This window comes from Xyrauchen texanus, chromosome 8 (genome assembly GCF_025860055.1).
Source record: "Xyrauchen texanus isolate HMW12.3.18 chromosome 8, RBS_HiC_50CHRs, whole genome shotgun sequence".
Taxonomy (NCBI): domain Eukaryota; kingdom Metazoa; phylum Chordata; class Actinopteri; order Cypriniformes; family Catostomidae; genus Xyrauchen; species Xyrauchen texanus.
Window position 1 is genome coordinate 8,193,868 of NC_068283.1, and position 18,602 is coordinate 8,212,469.

At 40.6% G+C, this 18,602-nt stretch overlaps 1 protein-coding gene across 1 annotated transcript in view; it reads right to left on the reverse strand.

The window, feature by feature from the left end:
• Positions 1-5,108: 5,108 nt before the first annotated feature.
• The window catches only part of LOC127647918 (neuronal pentraxin-2-like), a 35,364-nt gene continuing 21,870 nt past the window's right edge, over positions 5,109-18,602 (reverse strand). Inside the window, exons 3-5 of the mRNA XM_052132443.1 lie at positions 18,304-18,548; positions 9,470-9,649; positions 5,109-8,530 (exon numbers count right to left, since the gene is read on the reverse strand). Coding sequence (XP_051988403.1) covers positions 8,303-8,530; positions 9,470-9,649; positions 18,304-18,548 — 653 coding nt within the window. The 3' untranslated portion in view covers positions 5,109-8,302. The remainder of the gene's footprint in view (positions 8,531-9,469; positions 9,650-18,303; positions 18,549-18,602) is intronic.

Sequence of the window (18,602 nt, forward strand, 5' to 3'; positions counted from 1 at the left end):
CCCTCCCTTGGGATGAAGACGTGCGCTCTTTTCCCAGTTGCGTTCGCAAAAAAGTGTGAACCCTGGACGTTCTTCCTCCTTAGCCCAGCGGCCGACAAGTCTTCGGAGAGGCTCGCCACTGCCCCAGTACATGCGTCACTTAGGCCCCCGTACTGAGGTAAGTGCTCCACATGTGCTGGTTGTCTCCTTAGGTAAACCCGTGTGATGTATATTCTGCAAAATTGTTTCCCCACTGGTAAACCATGTCTTCCATGGGCAGAGGGCCCTCTGTCCTTGGTCACCATGTTTGTAGTAACTCCTCCCCTCCATTGGTAGGACCTACCCGGCGCCGCTCTGCACGACGTGCTTCCGCTCCGACCCAGTAAGACCGTGTGTTGTATTCCACTTAGAAGTCTGCCCCCTTCTCGGGACCGGGTGTGGTCTCCGCGGTGTCCAACTCTTTGGAGGGACACCCCCAACATGGACCTTATATGGCCCCAAGCTGAAGATTTCCTTCCTTTTTTTGGGGAGAACAATAAAGAGAAGGCTATGGCTGGGCCACTCAGTCCTTAAACTTCTGAGCAGTTAGCTGCTCCCCAAGGTGTAGGAGACAGCTTCATGCCTGCCAGTGTGTTGGGGGTTGTTATATGACGGCTTGCTGCGCTGGCTACGAGGCCACAGAGGCCACAGAGTTCTGCCCGTCTCGCACCGCCAGTCTGCGTAACTCGGTTCAGCTCTTGAGGTGTTTTCCATTGGGCCCCTTATTGTCAACTCATCGACACAACGTCGAGTGAGTGACAGATAGGGAATGTCATGGTTACTGATGTAACCTCTGTTCCTTGATGGAGGGAATGAGACATTGTGTCCCTCTTGCCACAACACTGAACCAACCGCTGAAATGGCTGGATCTTTGGCTCCTCAATGCGAAACCTGATGGTGTTTGCAAGCAGCAACCCCTTTTATACCCGTATGTCTGGGGGAGTGGCATGCAAATTCCACATGCCAATTCTCATTGGCCTTTTCTCAAATATCAGAGATGTCTGGGCTCCCAAGAGTGAACCCACAGTGGGACCCAAAGTGCCAACTCATTGACACAATGTTTCGTTCCCTCCATCAGGGAACGGAGGTTACATTACTAAACATGCCGATAGATAGATAGATATCCATGGTCACAACACATCTTAATGGTCCTTCACATAGATTTAAGTTAAGAAATATATTTTCTTAAAGAGATAGTATCACTTCATAAATCATGGATTAAACCACTGGAGTCATATGGATTGCGTTTATGCTGCCTTTATGTGCTTTTTTGAGCTTCACATTTTTTGACCCAATTGACTTGCATTTTAAGGAAAAAAAAACACTGTAAATCATAATTTATCCTTCAAAATATATTTGATTATGTTCCACAGAAAAAAAGAAAGACATATGAGTTTGAAACAAATTGAGGGTGTGTAAATGATGAGAGAATTACATTTTTTTGAGTGTTCTATTCTTTAAAGGTTTTTCTTTAGATATTTGGGTGAAATGTGTCATGGACATTTTTGTGAGATTCACCCTAAAACTGTTCATATTTGACTTGGCGTAGATGGGAAAAAGATCAATTGGATTGATTTGATGTACCGAGGATGAGTTGAACATGAAACAGAATAGAGAACACCTAAGGGGAGCAACAAACATCAAAACCATAAATTACGTAACAAAATAAAAATAAAAAGAAGGATGACGCTTTTGGTGAAGCTTGTTACCAAAGAGAGAAAGCACGTTTCTTTGTGTGTTGTAGAGAAGAAATGGTGGGCAAACAAGGCTATGACATTCAGGTATTATAATTTAATGAAGAGTTGTTCAGCTGAAGGGGGTTCATTGAGTAGTTTTTCATGAAATATGAATGAGTTGGAGGACTGTTGAGTGTGCCTGGAAGAGGTCACCCTTGTGTTCAACACCCTCTCTCTCTGACTGTAATTATAGAGAAGCACATGCTAGTTAGCCAAATTTTCACTCCCAGATCATTTTATCTGAGGGCAAAACTGAAGCAGTGGCATATTAATTTGCCCCCATAACTAATGAATAGAAACAGAAACTCTGCTTCTAATTACTAGTTGGCTTCTCACAGCTTCTCCAAGTTGAATGCAACCTCTAGGCAACAGCAAGAACTTGTGTTTATCCTTCTTTTATAAAGTCCTGCTTAAGGAATTTTATAACGAAGTGAACAATAATTAAAACTGCACAATTTGTACAGTGTTTGAAATAAGACTCTGTATTTTATTGCATTTTTTAGCCTCACTGATGTGCCCAAAGGAGACTGGATATCTGCATTATTTATTAGGTATTTTTCTGCATTTTTCATTACAATTAAAAAACAAGATCCGGTTTGTGCTTTGTGTTTTACGTAAATAGCACATCTAGAATTGATCTATAGCACCTCGGAAGAAAATGTATTGGAGGGATTCTTATCAAAGACAATAATAATATGAAATTATAAGGAAATATCCTGGTATAAAATTAAAAAAAATCAAGTGAGAAATTATATTTGGAATATTTATGTTTTTTGGGCCATTAAAGTAATATTCTGGGTTCAATACAAGTTAAGTTATATTGACAAAATTTGTAACATAATGCTAATTAATTTTGCTCTATTCTCTGCGCTTCCGCATTCATCGCTTCTCACAAGAGCTTACGCTACGCCTACGTCATACAGCGGACCTCGACTCTCTTGTGAATGTGCGAATCTGTCTTTGTTTGGGCGCATTATTTTGGTTGTATTCCCTGCTGTGCGCTCTTCGGTCTGTCTTGTTTCATGTCTGGAGTATGGTGTCTGGGTCCTGACTTCCTGTCTGGTTCAGTTTCGGTCGGTGTCGGGATCCAGACACTCATGCTCCATGTCTGTCTGTTATTGACGTGGGTGCATCGCACTTATGTAATTTTGGCAGCATGCACTTGCAGCAATAGTTTTTCTGTCTCTCACGAATATGGGTGAGCCTCGCTTCGCTCACGCATTGCACGCCTGGATCAGGAGCTGACTTCATGTTGTCCTGAGGTTTGGTCACTTTGATGTAAGGTGTCGGGTGTGTGGCTGAACTCTCGCACAGGTTGGCCTCGAGATGTACGCTCAGGTTTCATTTAGTGTGAGAATGCATGGCATCACTTTGTTTGCCGTTGCTACGCATTCTCTCGTCTTGTTTGTCAGTTGGCATGGGTGTATATTGCCATATTGTCTTGACGATGTGTGCTCATGCCATTCAAGTGTTTTGTTGTCTTGTGAGAGCACATGGCTTTGTTTGTTTCTGTATTGCTGCATGTCTCTCTGTCTTATTTCATACCCCGCCTCCTTGTTTGCCCATTATTAGCTTATTAGTCACACCTGCCCAGTCTTGTTAACCTGTCGATTTCTCTCCCTATTTAGTCTCCTCGTGTTTGCTGTCCAGAGCCAGTTCGTCTTGTTTGTTCAGTGTTGGTCTCGTGTTCCAGCCTGTCTAGTTTGTTTCTTATCAGTCTGGTTTCCCATCCCTCTTGGTCCGATCGGTCCTGGTCCCTGTTTCCTTGTTTGTTTTCCCCCTTGTGGAAGTTAAGTTAGTTTTTTATTTATTTTTGTGTTATTAAATGAAGTGTCTTTTATTTCTTAACTCTGCATTTGGGTCTGGCCTCTGCATTCCTGACAGTTGTCCAATGATTTTTTAGAAATAAAATCTGTGAAAATTAAAGGCAGTACCAAGGTGTTACTGCCATGATGTAGAAATACTTAAAATATTATTTTTTTTAATGTTGTGGTAATGACAGCATCATAATGACAAATAGGTTGCAATAAAAAAGTCTCGGTTTAATTAAGGTTCTGTGTTCTGTGCCGTGCTGTTTTGCACTCTGGATGAGCAGAAGTTGCTGTACAAAAGAGAAGCGCGTTTAACACTTAAATAGCACTTTTGGGATAAACCACTGAATGTTTTACGGGGGATCCCACACACTCTGTCTATCCAGGGCCCTTACAATCGACCCAACATACCCCCCCCACCCCCATTACTGCACCTTGGTAAGAGTAAAACTCTAAAATGAATGTGGATCACATAGCTACGATCATTTGGTCTTGTAATAATTTAATGAGAAATTATGATAAGAGAATTTTGATGATAGACTTGATGGCATCTTGGCAAATTTCAGCACAGCTTGAGACATTGCTGAAACTCTGGAGGAGTTTTGCTTTCCATCAGATCTGGTCAGCTAGGAGAAACAATTGAGATAATAAAATCTTGTGCCTTTCCTTTGCTTTTAATATTTCCCCTTTACTGAATCTAACGATTGTGTTGTCAGATACTCATGGTGCTTGATATCTTCTTTCTGTCAGTTTTTGTTTTTACTGTTCACATAATATACAGTCTGCTATGGTTAATTGCCTTAAAGTGATAAAGCAATTACACTCTGACATCTTGGGAAAAGAAACCCATTAATTACCACCTATGTTAACCCCAAAAATGAAAATGAAAACTATGGGAGCCCTGGAAAAGTGCGACCTACATTGCTCTGATCTTAATCCGACAATTTTTTTCATTTTCACAAGGAGGCTTGCCAAGGCAAGGGTTTGCAGCTGTTGGAAGCAATTTAATCCATAACAGAGTACAGAAAAGCTGCCATTTATGCCTATTCAAGGCTTGCGTAAAACAAAAACAGTGCTGAATCACACATCCGTGATAAGAGAAACAACACAATGCTTTCTTTACAAAACCCATCTTCTGTGTGACCTGAGAAGTGATGCATCAGACAATATGGAAAGTCTAGACATGTCTTGAATAAAGACACCTCCACAAGACAATTTCCTTATACCTGGTTGATGAATAGTGTGCCTTAATTCAGAGATCCTAGTGATGCATTCCAATCACTTGAGTGAAAATTCACCATCTTTGTTGATGCTTATTGACTCATCCATGGGCCTAACTTCACTTTGCTTAAATTAATTCACATATACTATATAGTGTGCTGTTCAAAATTGTTCATAATGTTGGCAGAAACACATTTATGTCTGATTGATGGTTTTTAGAATCATTTATTGGGCGAAAAAGAACATTCAACCTCTCCTCCATGCTGAACAAAATTTCCAGTTTGATCTATATGAGGACAGAAAGATCTCAAATCGAACCCATTTTTTTTCATACATTATTTTCCTTGCTCTTGCCTTTTCACATTTTGTCTCACATTAGGGGTCAAACCCTGAATGCACAATCGGTTCTCAGAAAAGGCCATTCATTTTAGGACAAAAATATAATAAGTTACATTCTGACACAAAATCAGACCACATTATACACACGTAGGAATTCTGCCATAATGCTGCTTTCAAGTCTTCAAAGGAAGTAACTTTATAGTTTAGAAATTGGAATTATGACATGCATTCATGTGATATTTTCCAGCATAAAATGGAAATTTCCAGCAAGATCTAATGACTAAGCCTAATGGGTCTAATGACCCTAACCCTTTATTTACAAACAGATTTGTAATTTTACCAAGGTTAGTGCTCTATGGAATTTTAAATGAATAAAATATACCTTCCTACCCTAAACCTAACCGCAAGTGTCATAAAGAGCAAAACTGACTCATATTTTCCAATCCGTTCCATTGCAATTACAACACCCTATCAGTTTAATCACCGCACATAAGCTTGTAAAAGTAGTTGGTTTCATAACACAAACGTTAAAATGCATTGCCTTACAAGTCATGGGCTTTTTAAAAGTGTTCAGATGTTATAAAATTGAACTGTGTGTGGAGCAGGATGAAAAGTATGTATTTTTGAGACAATAATCTGCCTTTTTATTTGTGATCGTGTTGTATTGTTTATTTTAACAGGAAACTGTCACAAAATGTACAATGAGCCATGTATAAATCAGTAAGTATAATAGCATGACTCTATGAGGCCATGTTAGCAATTTAAGATTTCTTTCTTTTTCACTTTCTGACAAGACAGGGAAGATAGAAAGAACTTTTAACAGTAGTGCAACAAAATGAAGAGCAATAGATGTAAATTTGGTGAGTAATTTATGCTTTTGTATTCTCATGAGAATTATGAAAAAGAGAATGGTAATAAATATAGTTTGTCAAGCAAGCTTGTCGCATCATAAACCAGCTGTTTTCTAGCAAACTTCATAATATTCTTCATTACACAAAATGTGTACAATCAAAACTGAACAGTCAACATTTACAAATACAATATGAATTATCTTATGCCATGATCCTTTAACTGAGTTTTGCACTGGTACTCACTCAGTCATTGCTATATTAACGGTCTCTCATTTCGTAAATACAATTATTCTGACATGACTTGAAGGCAGCATAACAGATACAAATGCATTTACATAAGAGATTTTTTTAGGTACATTTATGTCACAAAATAGCAGTAGATTACATTCAAATGAAAGGAATAAACAGTAATTAGTTTTTATATCATTCCAGTGCATTTCAAAAGAGCAGTCCTCATAAAGCACATGTGTCACCAAGGGAAACTCACAAACGTATTATTATGAAGTGTCTATGAAGTGTGTAGTGTGTGTAACACTACACTCTACAGTGAATTTCACAGACTTTGATCTGGCCTTTGTGCACAAAAAGATGAATGCTGAAATGAAAAATCCAAGCAACACAGCAAGACAGTGAGACCAACAGGCCCAGTGGTGCATTTGGTCATGAAAACACAGAAACGATGCTGAAGACCCATTTAAATAAAGTGTCTCATATACAGTATATTGCACTACTCTAATTAAACACAAATGTACAATTTGAAAAAGTCATCTAAATAGATCAAGCACAAATCAAATAAATTCAGTAATGTACATGAGTGAATCTCACAAAAACATGTCCATGTCACATTAGGTGTTGGCTGAACAAAGGGAATATATAGAAATCCTTTTCAATTCGTTGAGTGGATAAGTGTTTTAGAAAGCAACTTAAAAATAAAGTAATTAGTAACGTGGTTACTTTTAAATGAAGTAATCAGTGAATTTAAAGAAGTAGTTAGTAATTTGTGGTTGATTATGTTTTGAGCTACTTAACCAACACTGGTCACTCTGCAAAACATTATAATGGTTCTTAAAAATATACCACAATTTCCTTATGCAAAATAGAATTTTGTATTTTTATTTTGCAGTAAAATGTACCCCAGACATGTTCTTGATGTTTCATGAAATTCACCCACACTTAGCATCCCAATGCCAGGTGAATCAAACTTTCTTTCGTCATGCTCTAAACATAAGCAAATGCTGTCAACCAATTTAGTGCCTATCAACATTTCTTTTTCACCTCCATAGAAAATAGTCACACTAATTTTTCCAGTGCTTTGTGCAAGGGTCTAAATAAGTTATTGAAAAAAATATGACACACATCCTGTACACATATTTATATAATTATATAAATAAAACATTATTATAAAAGCATAACACACATTCCAATGTCGAGTTATCACAGTTAATCTCATAATACCATGTTCCTGCACTTGTCAAAATCCTTCATAAACATTTGGAATTCATAAACTGAATAAAATCAAACAATTTCAAACTAGCTTCATTTGGTGAACCCCTTCAGCCAGAGATTCCAGTAATCCAGTCTGCCCAGTTCCTGTGGGCCTTCTGGGAGCTGTCGGCCAGTTCTTGGCAGCTTTACTGTTTTGCTTTTAGCCTTTCTTGATGACAAATCTGCTCGAGATGTTCAGGGATACCAGTATTAAAGTAGATTTAAAAAATATGAATGCTTCCTCCACTAATCTCTGGATCATTCACACACACACACACACACACACACACACACACACACACACACACACACACACACACACACACACACACACACACACGTCAGTGCGGCTATCCTCAAGAGGACTCTCCATAGATATAATGATTGCTATACTGTACAAACTATAGATTCTACCCCTAAATCTCCAATGTTTTGTATGCTTTTGAACATGACAAATGTTTTTGTGAAAATGGCAAAGCAAATCCATTTTTAACTGTAGTTCTTAAAAATGACAATATGTTTGTAGAGATATGATGTTTCTGAAGGATGCAACACAGAGAAAAGCATATCTACTATCAACAAGAGGGTTTTTCTTCAGCCAGAGTTGCAGAGTTATTTGTTTTAATAAATCACAATGATTTTATGCATTGGCCAAGCTGACAGCAAAATAATATTCAAACGTAAAGTAGAATAGAGGATCAAATAATCCATTATGTGAAAACGCAGTTTTAAATATTACATTTCTTTTTACTGCCTTTGTCGCTCTGTAAAGATCCCAGAGTGAGATTGGGATGTGGGTTACCTCTAAAACGAGAATGTTTCCAAATGTACAGACATGTCCTTACGAATCGAAGAGACGGTCTTCACAAATCTCAAGAGCTTCTTTGGTTGCACCGCCAAATACCTCCACATTGGCATCAACCCACGGCACCACGTTGCCAGGCATGTAGGTGGAGCAGTTGGCCATGGCAGAGATGTCTATGGGACGCAGGACTCTGTCCCACATGTTGAAGTTGCTTAACTCTCCTACAAAAGCCTGAGTGGCATCAAATCTCCCACCTACGATGTCCTGTGAAGCAACAGTATGTTACTAAACATCATCTTTGACTCTCGCTGTTTGAAAACTCAGCAGCCAATGAGATTCATAAGATCTGTTCCAAACCCTAGTGAGCTGCTTCACTGTCTGCAGGTTCAATACAAGTTAAGCTCAATTAACTTTTTCTGGCATAATGTTGATTATCACCAAAATATTTAGATCCAGCCTTATTTTATTTAAATCTTAAAAATCATGGTAACGGTAAGGCACTTAAATTGGAAGTGAATGGGGCCAGTCCATTGATGCTAAAATACACATAAAATAAAACATTATTACACATTATACATGTTAACATGATTTTAGTGTAAAAATCGTTTACTAACATTATCTGTGTGAAGTTATATCAAATATGTTACATGCCATGACAACGAAACCCGAACTCCATATTGGATGGTTAGTAACCATCCAACATAAGGTTAGTAAGTGATTTTATTTATAAGGCAGCATTATGTTTCACATCAGGAGTCAGCTATGACTACTAACAATGTTGGTTTGCTGGGCAGCTCGCTAGGGGTTTGGAATAGAGCTATAGTTTGCTTATATTGGAAAGCATAGACCTGTTGACATGTGACAAAGTCATTATTCTATCACTTCAGGCTATTTAGGTCACAGATTTCATGCACTATTAAGCATTGTATATTCACTCTATTGTCACAGTAGCTCATTGTAAGATTAATTTGAATCTGTTTGCAGGTGACAAGCAGATTACTGACTCTCTGCAATCTGTGTTATATTTCACATCCCTCAGTAATCACCATGTCCCTCAGCTCTCATTTGCCTGCATACTGGGAGAGATGCTGAGAGGTGACGTCTTCTCATCATTGCGTGTGAAGGATTCTTATTATCGTTCCATGTCCTCCTTGTGAGAAGCCTGCTCTTTTACAATCTCTCTCCCTCAAGTGATACACTCACCTGTTCTTGGCCCAGGATAATAACTCCTCCAGGTTTAATTGGGTGCCAGGGTGCTAAGTTCTCTCCAGTCCCCAGTCGCTCTCCGTCCTGATAGGCCTCCCAGGAGCCATCTCTGGTTGTCCAGGTGATGCAGATGTGATGCCAGCGACCATCACTCACAGATAGAGGAAGCTGAGCTACCTGAGACACAAATGACAAAACCATTGTCTGTTATTACTTTGGAAACTTATCCTAAACGTTGTGTATTTCACATAAAAAAGTAGACGAAGTAGGCTTAGGAGGAAGTAAGCACAGTCTCATAACCAGAGTTATTTAGTGCCTAAAGTTATTCTCCCTACAGACATAATTCAGAAATGCCTTGGACCCCATTCGCACCTGGTATTAAGATGCTTTCCTGGTGATTCGATCGCAAGTGGTCAGCGCTAAATACAGGTGTGAACTGGGTCTAAAACCTTTTGTGAATGGATCACAAACACCACATATGAGATAGTGAAAAATTACACGTGATTACATCGCATATGAGGTGTAAATGCTAATCCATCCTGTTGCATCCCGGACAGCAGCAAAGCACCACCCACTCACCTGTCAATCAACATTTGTGCTAAAACAGACATTTTACACTTAGCCTTTACATGCCACTATAAAGAACTTCTCAGATCACTGTGCAATCTCTACAAGTAAGCTAATAAAATAATATCAACTCAAATGAATGTTTCATGTGCATTAATGTATTTATTTGGCAAGTAATTTTGTAATAGGCTGAATATTGAGGAGTCAGACGGTCATTTTCACAAAATAAACAACAACAGAACTCTGACGCAAACCGGAGGTTGATTCCAGCTGTTCCAATTCCAATTTATTTCTTCTCAAATTATATAATTTCAATGCAAATCAATATTTTATGTTCATGTATTTATTTATTTGGTTAGAAGCTGTGTAATATGTGGAATAATATACAGTCAGCCAGTTGTTATCGCAAAATAAACCCCTTCAGGGTGATAAAATATATATATATACTGTACATATTTCCTGCAAAGAGAATTATGAGGCCGCAGCCACTGTCAAATTTCATGCCGCCTTCGACTGTCAATAGACCCCGAGTGGTGCTCAAGCACCCACCCTCTTTCACTAGATAAGTGCGCGTTTTGCAAGTCATTTCTTATTTTATAATTTATATTTTAGTTTTTGTTTAAATTTGAACTTTGACATCAATTCTTAATTAAACGTGTGCCTGACATCTGCATTTAAGTTGTAATTCTGAGAGACCACACGAGCCCCTGCCCCTCTTTGACATTCTTTGTCACAGCCTCCACACAGTTGACGCACTTAGAACGAGTGCCCTGAGGAGTCTACCTGACCAGCCTTCATTTGTGACAGCCAGGTAAGGATAATGTTTGCCCTAAACTTCTACATTGTTTGTCACTGCTGTAAAATTAAACCACTATCATCACTATCACAGACATTATTCGAAACTATAAAGGGTTAACTTTTATTATTGTACACTCACAATAACAGCAAAATGTTGTGGTTTTGTAAAATAAAGAAGACATACAGGATGCGCTTTCTGCTGTCTCGGTCTCTGTGAACTTCTGTCTGGAGGGCATCATGAAAATGAACCGAAAATCAGCGAATGCTTGCCTCGCAGACATGAAAAATATGTCTATAGAAAGCTTGAATTGTCTACGAACCAATTTAAATCGAAAACAAATATTCTCTGATTGTGTAATTCGTATGAAACCAACAAGAAGTACAGTTTTCCCGTTTGAGCTCATTATCGTTTTTGGAAGAAGACACGCTGTGAATTTACCCCAGAAGAAGAACGTGATCCGTTACGGACTTTCGAACACAAAGTGTCTCACAAAAGTTAATTTTGTGAGTGAAAACTGGAGTCTACAAAATCTCTTATGTGTTTCATGGTCTAATTTCAGTGACTTTAAAGTACTAACCACGCATAATCTTGATTTTCTCAAAAATGCAAACATTTACATGTCATGTTCATTTTGTTAATTATTCATGCTTGACATGATGACTACAATCATGTCAACTGTATCTGGGCAAAAAAAAATTTTTTTATCTCAAAAAAGGTTTTTTCAAAAGTCTAAAAAACTCTCCAAACAAGTGATCTGTGGGTGTTACGAACGCCGGTGAAGGCGCCTCCTCAACCGGCCACCTGAGATCGGTTTCACCCGAGTACTGACCATTAGACTACAATTCCCATAAACCCACATACCTGGCGTGATTACGCTCCAGCTGACTGTCATTAACTTCACACTACTTAAACAGTGTTTGCATGTTCATTCATTGCGAAGTCTTGTTTTTGCTCCGGCTGCATTTCTGAGCGTTTATCTTTGTTTATTCCTGATTCTCTGTGTTTTGACCCTTATCTGATTATACCGTCTAAGTCTGTCTGCCGCCTGCATTTACTGAGTTTACGCCTGTCCCTCTACCATTGCTAATTACTGCCTGCCCTGATTCCTAGCCTGTTTGACCACGATTCTGCCTGCCTGTACATTCCTGTTTGCCTGCCAATTACCATCGCCTGTACTGACATTGCTTACCTTAATAAATCGTTGATGGATCCCAACCAACCTGAGTCTTCATTACAGAAGACTTCGCCATTTACCGATCCAGCGATCTTCTCTCGAGTTTCGGAGGAACTCTCCGCTCAAGCAAACCAGCTGGCTTCGCATCAACACCAGCTCAGCAATCTCACCTCGCTTATGGAGGAGGCCATGAGGTCCCTACGAGGTTTGCACCAACCCGCACCTGAGTCCGTACCCGCGGCACCTCAACCCAGCCAAATGACCACTGCGCTGTCTCAATACAGTGCAGCTGCCAGCCCTCGTCTAGCCTTCCCCGAGAAGTTCGACGGAACTCCCTCCAAATGCAAAGGCTTTGTGATGCAGTGTTCGATCTTCCTGAGCCAACAACCCGCTCACTACCCCTCCGACGAGAGTAAAATCCTCTTGGTGTGCTCGCTGCTCATGGGAAGAGCTCTGGAATGGGCCACCGCTGTTTGGACCAATCAGGGTTTGCTCCGCGTTACTTTCGATGCCTTCATTCAACGCTTATCCGAGGTGTTTGACCATCCTGAATGCGGTAAGAGCGCCGGTGAACAATTGCTCTCACTCCGTCAAGGAAATCGGATGAACTCGTATATCAAGGAGGAGCTAGCTAAGGGTTTCATCCGCCCGTCCACCTCACCTGCCGGATTCTTTTTCGTGGGCAAGAAAGATGGGACCCTCCGTCCCTGTATTGATTATCGCGGCTTGAACGACGTCACAGTCAAGTTCCGATACCCACTACCCTTAGTTCCCGCAGCCCTTGAGCAATTGAGAGCAGCTAAGATTTACACCAAACTTGACCTGCGCTGCGCATACAACTTAATCCACATTCGGGAGGGGGACGAATGGAAGACGGCCTTCTCCACCACTAGTGGGCACTATGAGTACCTCGTGATGCCGTTCGGATTGTCCAATAGCCCTTCCGTGTTCCAGTCTTTTATTAATGACGTCTTTAGAGACATGCTGAACCGGTGTTTGATAGTGTACATCGACGACATCTTAATCTACTCGAATTCTCTCGAAGAACACATCATACAGGTCAGAACAGTTCTGAAACGACTCACCAAACACCAATTGTATGCCAAGGCCGAGAAATGCGAATATCTACGCTCCGCCAAAAGGCTCAATCCCAGACAGGCCAGATGTGCCTTATTCTTCACTCGGTTCGACTTCTCCATTTCATATCTTCCCGGCTCGCTCTCCCGCCAGCACGACCCCTCGCCTCAGCATCCAGTCTCCGAACCCATCATCCCATCCACCCTGATTGTAGCCCCGGTCCAGTGGGACATTATGTCAGAAATTTCTCAGGCCAATGCAACCAATCCACCCCCGCCAGGATGTCCACCTGACCGAGTGTATGTTCCGCTCAGCCTGAGGGAGAGGGTAATTCGTTGGGTACACGCCTCCACGAACTCCGGACACCCAGGTATCACTGCTACGATACGCTTGCTCAGGAATCGATTCTGGTGGGAAACTCTGCAGAACGACACATCCACGTTCGTGAACAATTGCCATACCTGTAATAGGGCAAAGACCCCTAAACAACCCCCAGCAGGCTTACTTCAACCTCTTCCCATACCTCAACGACCCTGGTCCCACATCGCCGTGGATTTCGTGACTGACCTACCAGTTTTGCAAGGGCACACCACCATCCTAACCGTCATAGACCGGTTCTCCAAGGCGTGCCGCCTAATTCCCCTAGCCAAACTCCCAACAGCTTTCGAGACAGCAGAACACCTCTTCCACTACGTCTTCCGCTATTATGGGCTCCCCGAAGATATCGTCTCGGACCGGGGCCCTCAGTTCACCTCCAAGGTGTGGACCGCTTTCTTCCGTCTACTTAATGTTAACATCAGCCTCACTTCTGGTTACCACCTGCAATCTAATGGTCAAACAGAGCGACTCAACCAAGAAATCACCAAGTTCCTTCGCATGTACTGCCAAAATAACCAAACTGACTGGGTTCGCTTCCTTCCTTGGGCCGAATATGCCCAGAACTCCATCCTCAAACCCTCCACCAAGTTAACCCCGTTTCAGTGTGTGTTAGGGTATCAACCCCCTTTGTTTCCCTGGTCCGGTGAACCTTCAGAGGTCCCCGCGGTGAACAGCTGGCTCCAACGCAGCGAAGCGGTTTGGGACCAGGCTCACGTCCACCTCCAACGAGCCTTAGACAGATCAAGGGGACAAGCCAACAGACATCGTCGTCCTTGCCCTGACTATGGTCCTGGACAGTGGGTCTGGCTCTCCATTCGAGACCTCCACCTCTGCTTACCTTGCAAGAAACTCAGCCCCAGGTATGTGGGTCCCTTCAAAATCATTAAAAAAAATGAACCCTGTATCATTTCGTCTCCAACTACCGGCTAATTACCGTATTTCTCCTACTTTCCATGTCTCGTTGCTGAAACCGGCCGGTGGTCCGGGGTCTGAGGAGGAGGAGACGAACCCTGCCCCCCCACCCATAACTGTGGACGGTGTGGAGGCTTTCTTGGTACGAGGGTTGCTGGACTCCAGACGTCACCGAGGTAAAATCCAGTACCTGGTGGACTGGGAGGGGTACGGTCCGGAGGAGAGATCCTGGGTCCGAGCCAACGACATTCTCGATCCCAACCTCATCTCGGAATTCCACAGGATCAACCCGGCAAAACCGGCCCCTCGACCTCGAGGTAGACCCAGACGTCGGTCGCATCCTCGTGTCAGGAGCCGCTCACAGGGGGGGGGCTCTGTTACGAATGCCGGTGAAGGCGCCTCCTCAACCGGCCACCTGAGATCGGTTTCACCCGAGTACTGACCATTAGACTATAATTCCCATAAACCCACATACCTGCCGTGATTACGCTCCAGCTGATTGTCGTTAACTTCACACTACTTAAACAGTGTTTGCATGTTCATTCATTGCGAACTCTTGTTTTGCTCCGGCTGCATTTCTGAGCGTTTATCTTTGTTTATTCCTGATTCTCTGTGTTTTGACCCTTATCTGATTATACCGTCTAAGTCTGTCTGCCGCCTGCATTTACTGAGTTTACGCCTGTCCCTCTACCATTGATAATTACTGCCTGCCCTGATTCCTTGCCTGTTTGACCACGATTCTGCCTGCCTGTACATTCCTGTTTGCCTGCCAATTACCTTTGCCTGTACTGACATTGCTTACCTTAATAAATCGCTGATGGATCCCAACCAACCTGAGTCTTCATTACAGTGGGTTTAACTGAACCTAAGATCTACTTATATTTGTAAATGCCATAATAAACCAGAAACATAATTTCTGGTTTATTATGAAACACTGTTTCAGTTGTGCGGATGGTAAATCAAGACCTGTCAATCTAAGTGATCAGTCCAATCCAAGCTCTAAAACAGTGGCCCTTCCCACCATAAGTACCCAGATACGTGAGATCAAAGATTATCTTATTATCAGTTTAAGAGGTTCATCAAGTTGTTTTTTAACTATAAATGTTGTATTTATTTAATTAATTTAATGTTGACAGGTTAGCTTTTTTAATTAAATATGCTATATAAGTTGATAATTCTCATTTTCTTCAATCATCTAATTATTAGAACACCTAAAATATGTTGCTTGTAAGTGTTTGCTTCAGCCAGTGGAAGGCATGGTGCAAGTGTATGTGTGAACATGATCATATATATATACGCATCAGATTTTTGCTCATGCACACCACTCATTGGAAGTACCGCTACCGCCTTAACTCTGACATTTAAAAAATAAATCTTATCAGGTCCCGTGGGAATGCAGACCTCTACCATATAATTTGAGATTCATGACTATAATGCAAATGGTGCAGGAAAAGTAACATACCAAAGCGTAATACTTAAGGGGTTATGGGTTTGCTCAAATCACCAACACTATGAGCTATAGTCATACAATCTTCATGTTCATACAGTTTATTCATATTTCATCATAACATGAACTCCTCTTTATTTAAGTGGATATATCATGCTCTACATTCTTAAAAATTATTTGCATGCTAAGCAAGACAAAGCTAGACTCTTCTTGTAGATGACATGCTTTGAGTTTGACAGCTTTTGCAGTTTGACAGCATATCTTTAATGTGCTTGAGAGACATGCAAAAAGTATAAAAAAAAAATAACATTCAGACAGATGTAACAAAGTATGCACTCAGGTGTGCTGTATTCACTGGAGTGGGAAAATGCACTGAAGACACACTCGACAGGTAATCACATTCAGCATGGTAGCATCTCTCTCACTTCTTGTTCTTTCCTGTTTGACATACACACACACTTATACGCACATGCTGTACATGAATAATGCATGCTGTGCTGGGCTGCAGGGCAAGATGCCTCTCTCAATAACCACAATGCCAAACTGACACATCCTGAGTGAGGTATCAGGGGAAGGCCAGCCTAGCTCATTCGTTCTGTTCCCATACCTCAATCGCTCTTTCACTCTCTAAAGGCCCTCAGGATACACTCCACAAAAAGTCAGAGATGGAAATATCTCCTGAGCAAAGATCCATAGATGCAGCATCCATGGCTACTGAGACACGCTAACCTCATTTACAGATTAGATATCGGAGGCAAATTGTCCCCAAAGACAAGCAGCTCAGTTTCATATTCTTATTCTGTGACAAAACCAGCTTTTAGAGGTACTGTAATTACAAACATTAGAAAAAAAGGTTAAGAAAACCAAACAAAACACTTGGGTCTGTCACAAGTTCTAATTTCAAATATCATTACCAGCAGGATTTTAAACAGACCTATCAAAATATCAATTTATTTATACAATATCATGTTTTTGCTTCTTTTAAGATAATATCAACAAGCTCAACAACAAACCATGCTTTTATTTTTTTTTGCACTGTACATCATTCATTTTACATTTCTATGGAGCCCCTTAGAGTACATGGAGGGGATTTGTTTTATTTTTTATTATTTGTTTGTTTGTTTTTTGGAAGAGGATATTTGCTACTGGCAAATGTTATTTTCACCCCAACCCTGGTGCAAATAATGGTAGATACTATTTGTACCCGTATTTAAATAGTAGTATACAGTATTTGGGCATCACATCAGAGTGTTTATTGTGTTTATTTAGAGTTCCACAGACACACTACATTAAGAACCAAAACTTAACATTACCTTAGAAAAAAAAATAACCTTGATTTTACTACATTAACCAAAGTTTTACCATGGTATTTTGAAGTAAAATTACAGTAACCACAAAATTAACCACGGTTACAATATTAACACCATATTACTGTAGTAACACCATGGTTAATTGCATTAAATTTATAATTTCTTCTGGTTACAACAGTCATGGTTACTACGATATTACTATAGTAAAACAATGGTTAATTGTTTCCAAACCATGGTTTATGCCAAAAACCTGGTTACTACAGTTATTGTTACTACAGTAAAACAGTGGTTAATTTATTTTGAAGGAACACAAACTATTGCGAGGGGATGCAAAACATATTGCGAGATAACACAAACACGGGCGAAAATTTCATCAAAATGTTGGGGGGGACAATAAACATAACAATTCTCAAGAGCAATTTTTGAAGGGGACACCAAGTTTTTTTTTGTTGTTGCCCCATTTGCATTTGTATTATTTTATGTCTTAAACAATTATTTTAAGAGTATATCATTATATTATTTACAATACACATATTTTAATGATATTTTAGGGGGGACAACCCTCAGATGGCTCCCCCGACCCCCCACAATTTCCGCCTATGAACACAAACTATTCCGAGGGTAAGCAAAATTATTTCAGATGGAATTATTTTGATGGAAAGTGGGCATGGTTCTTGCCTGTGCAAAAATCTATGCGACGACGCTAGGGTTTTCTGGGTGTTTGCAAGTTTATTGCTTATGCCCAAATCAAAAGACCTTACCATCAAGTCTCTATAATAAAGTATTCTGGACCACCAGGTGAAAATCATATGTGTGATTGCTTATAAGCGTAATAGCGCATTGCTCCATGAGCTGAACGATTTGATGTGTCCTGCATGTAGATAACACAACCGGTGCAGGACGAGTTACACGCCAAATTAAAAATAAAAAAACTTCCCCTAAGAACGAGCAATCATAATGGTAATGCTTATCTTTGCAAGCACAATAATTAAACTAGGGTGCCCAACCCAACCATTAAGCTTTTGTATTTGTAAAGAGTTGGGTCCAGTATGTTGATTGAGACTTAATAGTTCTGCAGCTATGAGACATTTAAATCTTAGGCACAACACTTCAAGGTCTTCCCTAAACAGACAATAAATCATAAAAAAAAGTTTACAAATAGCTCACCTTATCATTGACAAGGAGTTCTATGGGGTTGTTTCCCCACTCTATCAGCACAATCTCATTAGCCTGTCCTGGGACACCATAAGAGAATGGGGTTCCGATTCCAGGACTGGCACTGGACTTGAGCCACATACACACAGTGAAGGCATACATCTCTGGCAGATTCTTCTTTATGCGGCCATACAGGTAGTTGGTGCGCAGAGGCAGAGACACCTTAAAGTCCTCTGGTGATTTGAATGCACTATTACCTTTAAAGAGAATTGAGAGAGAGGTTTGAATTGAAGGACAGAAAGATACAAAGT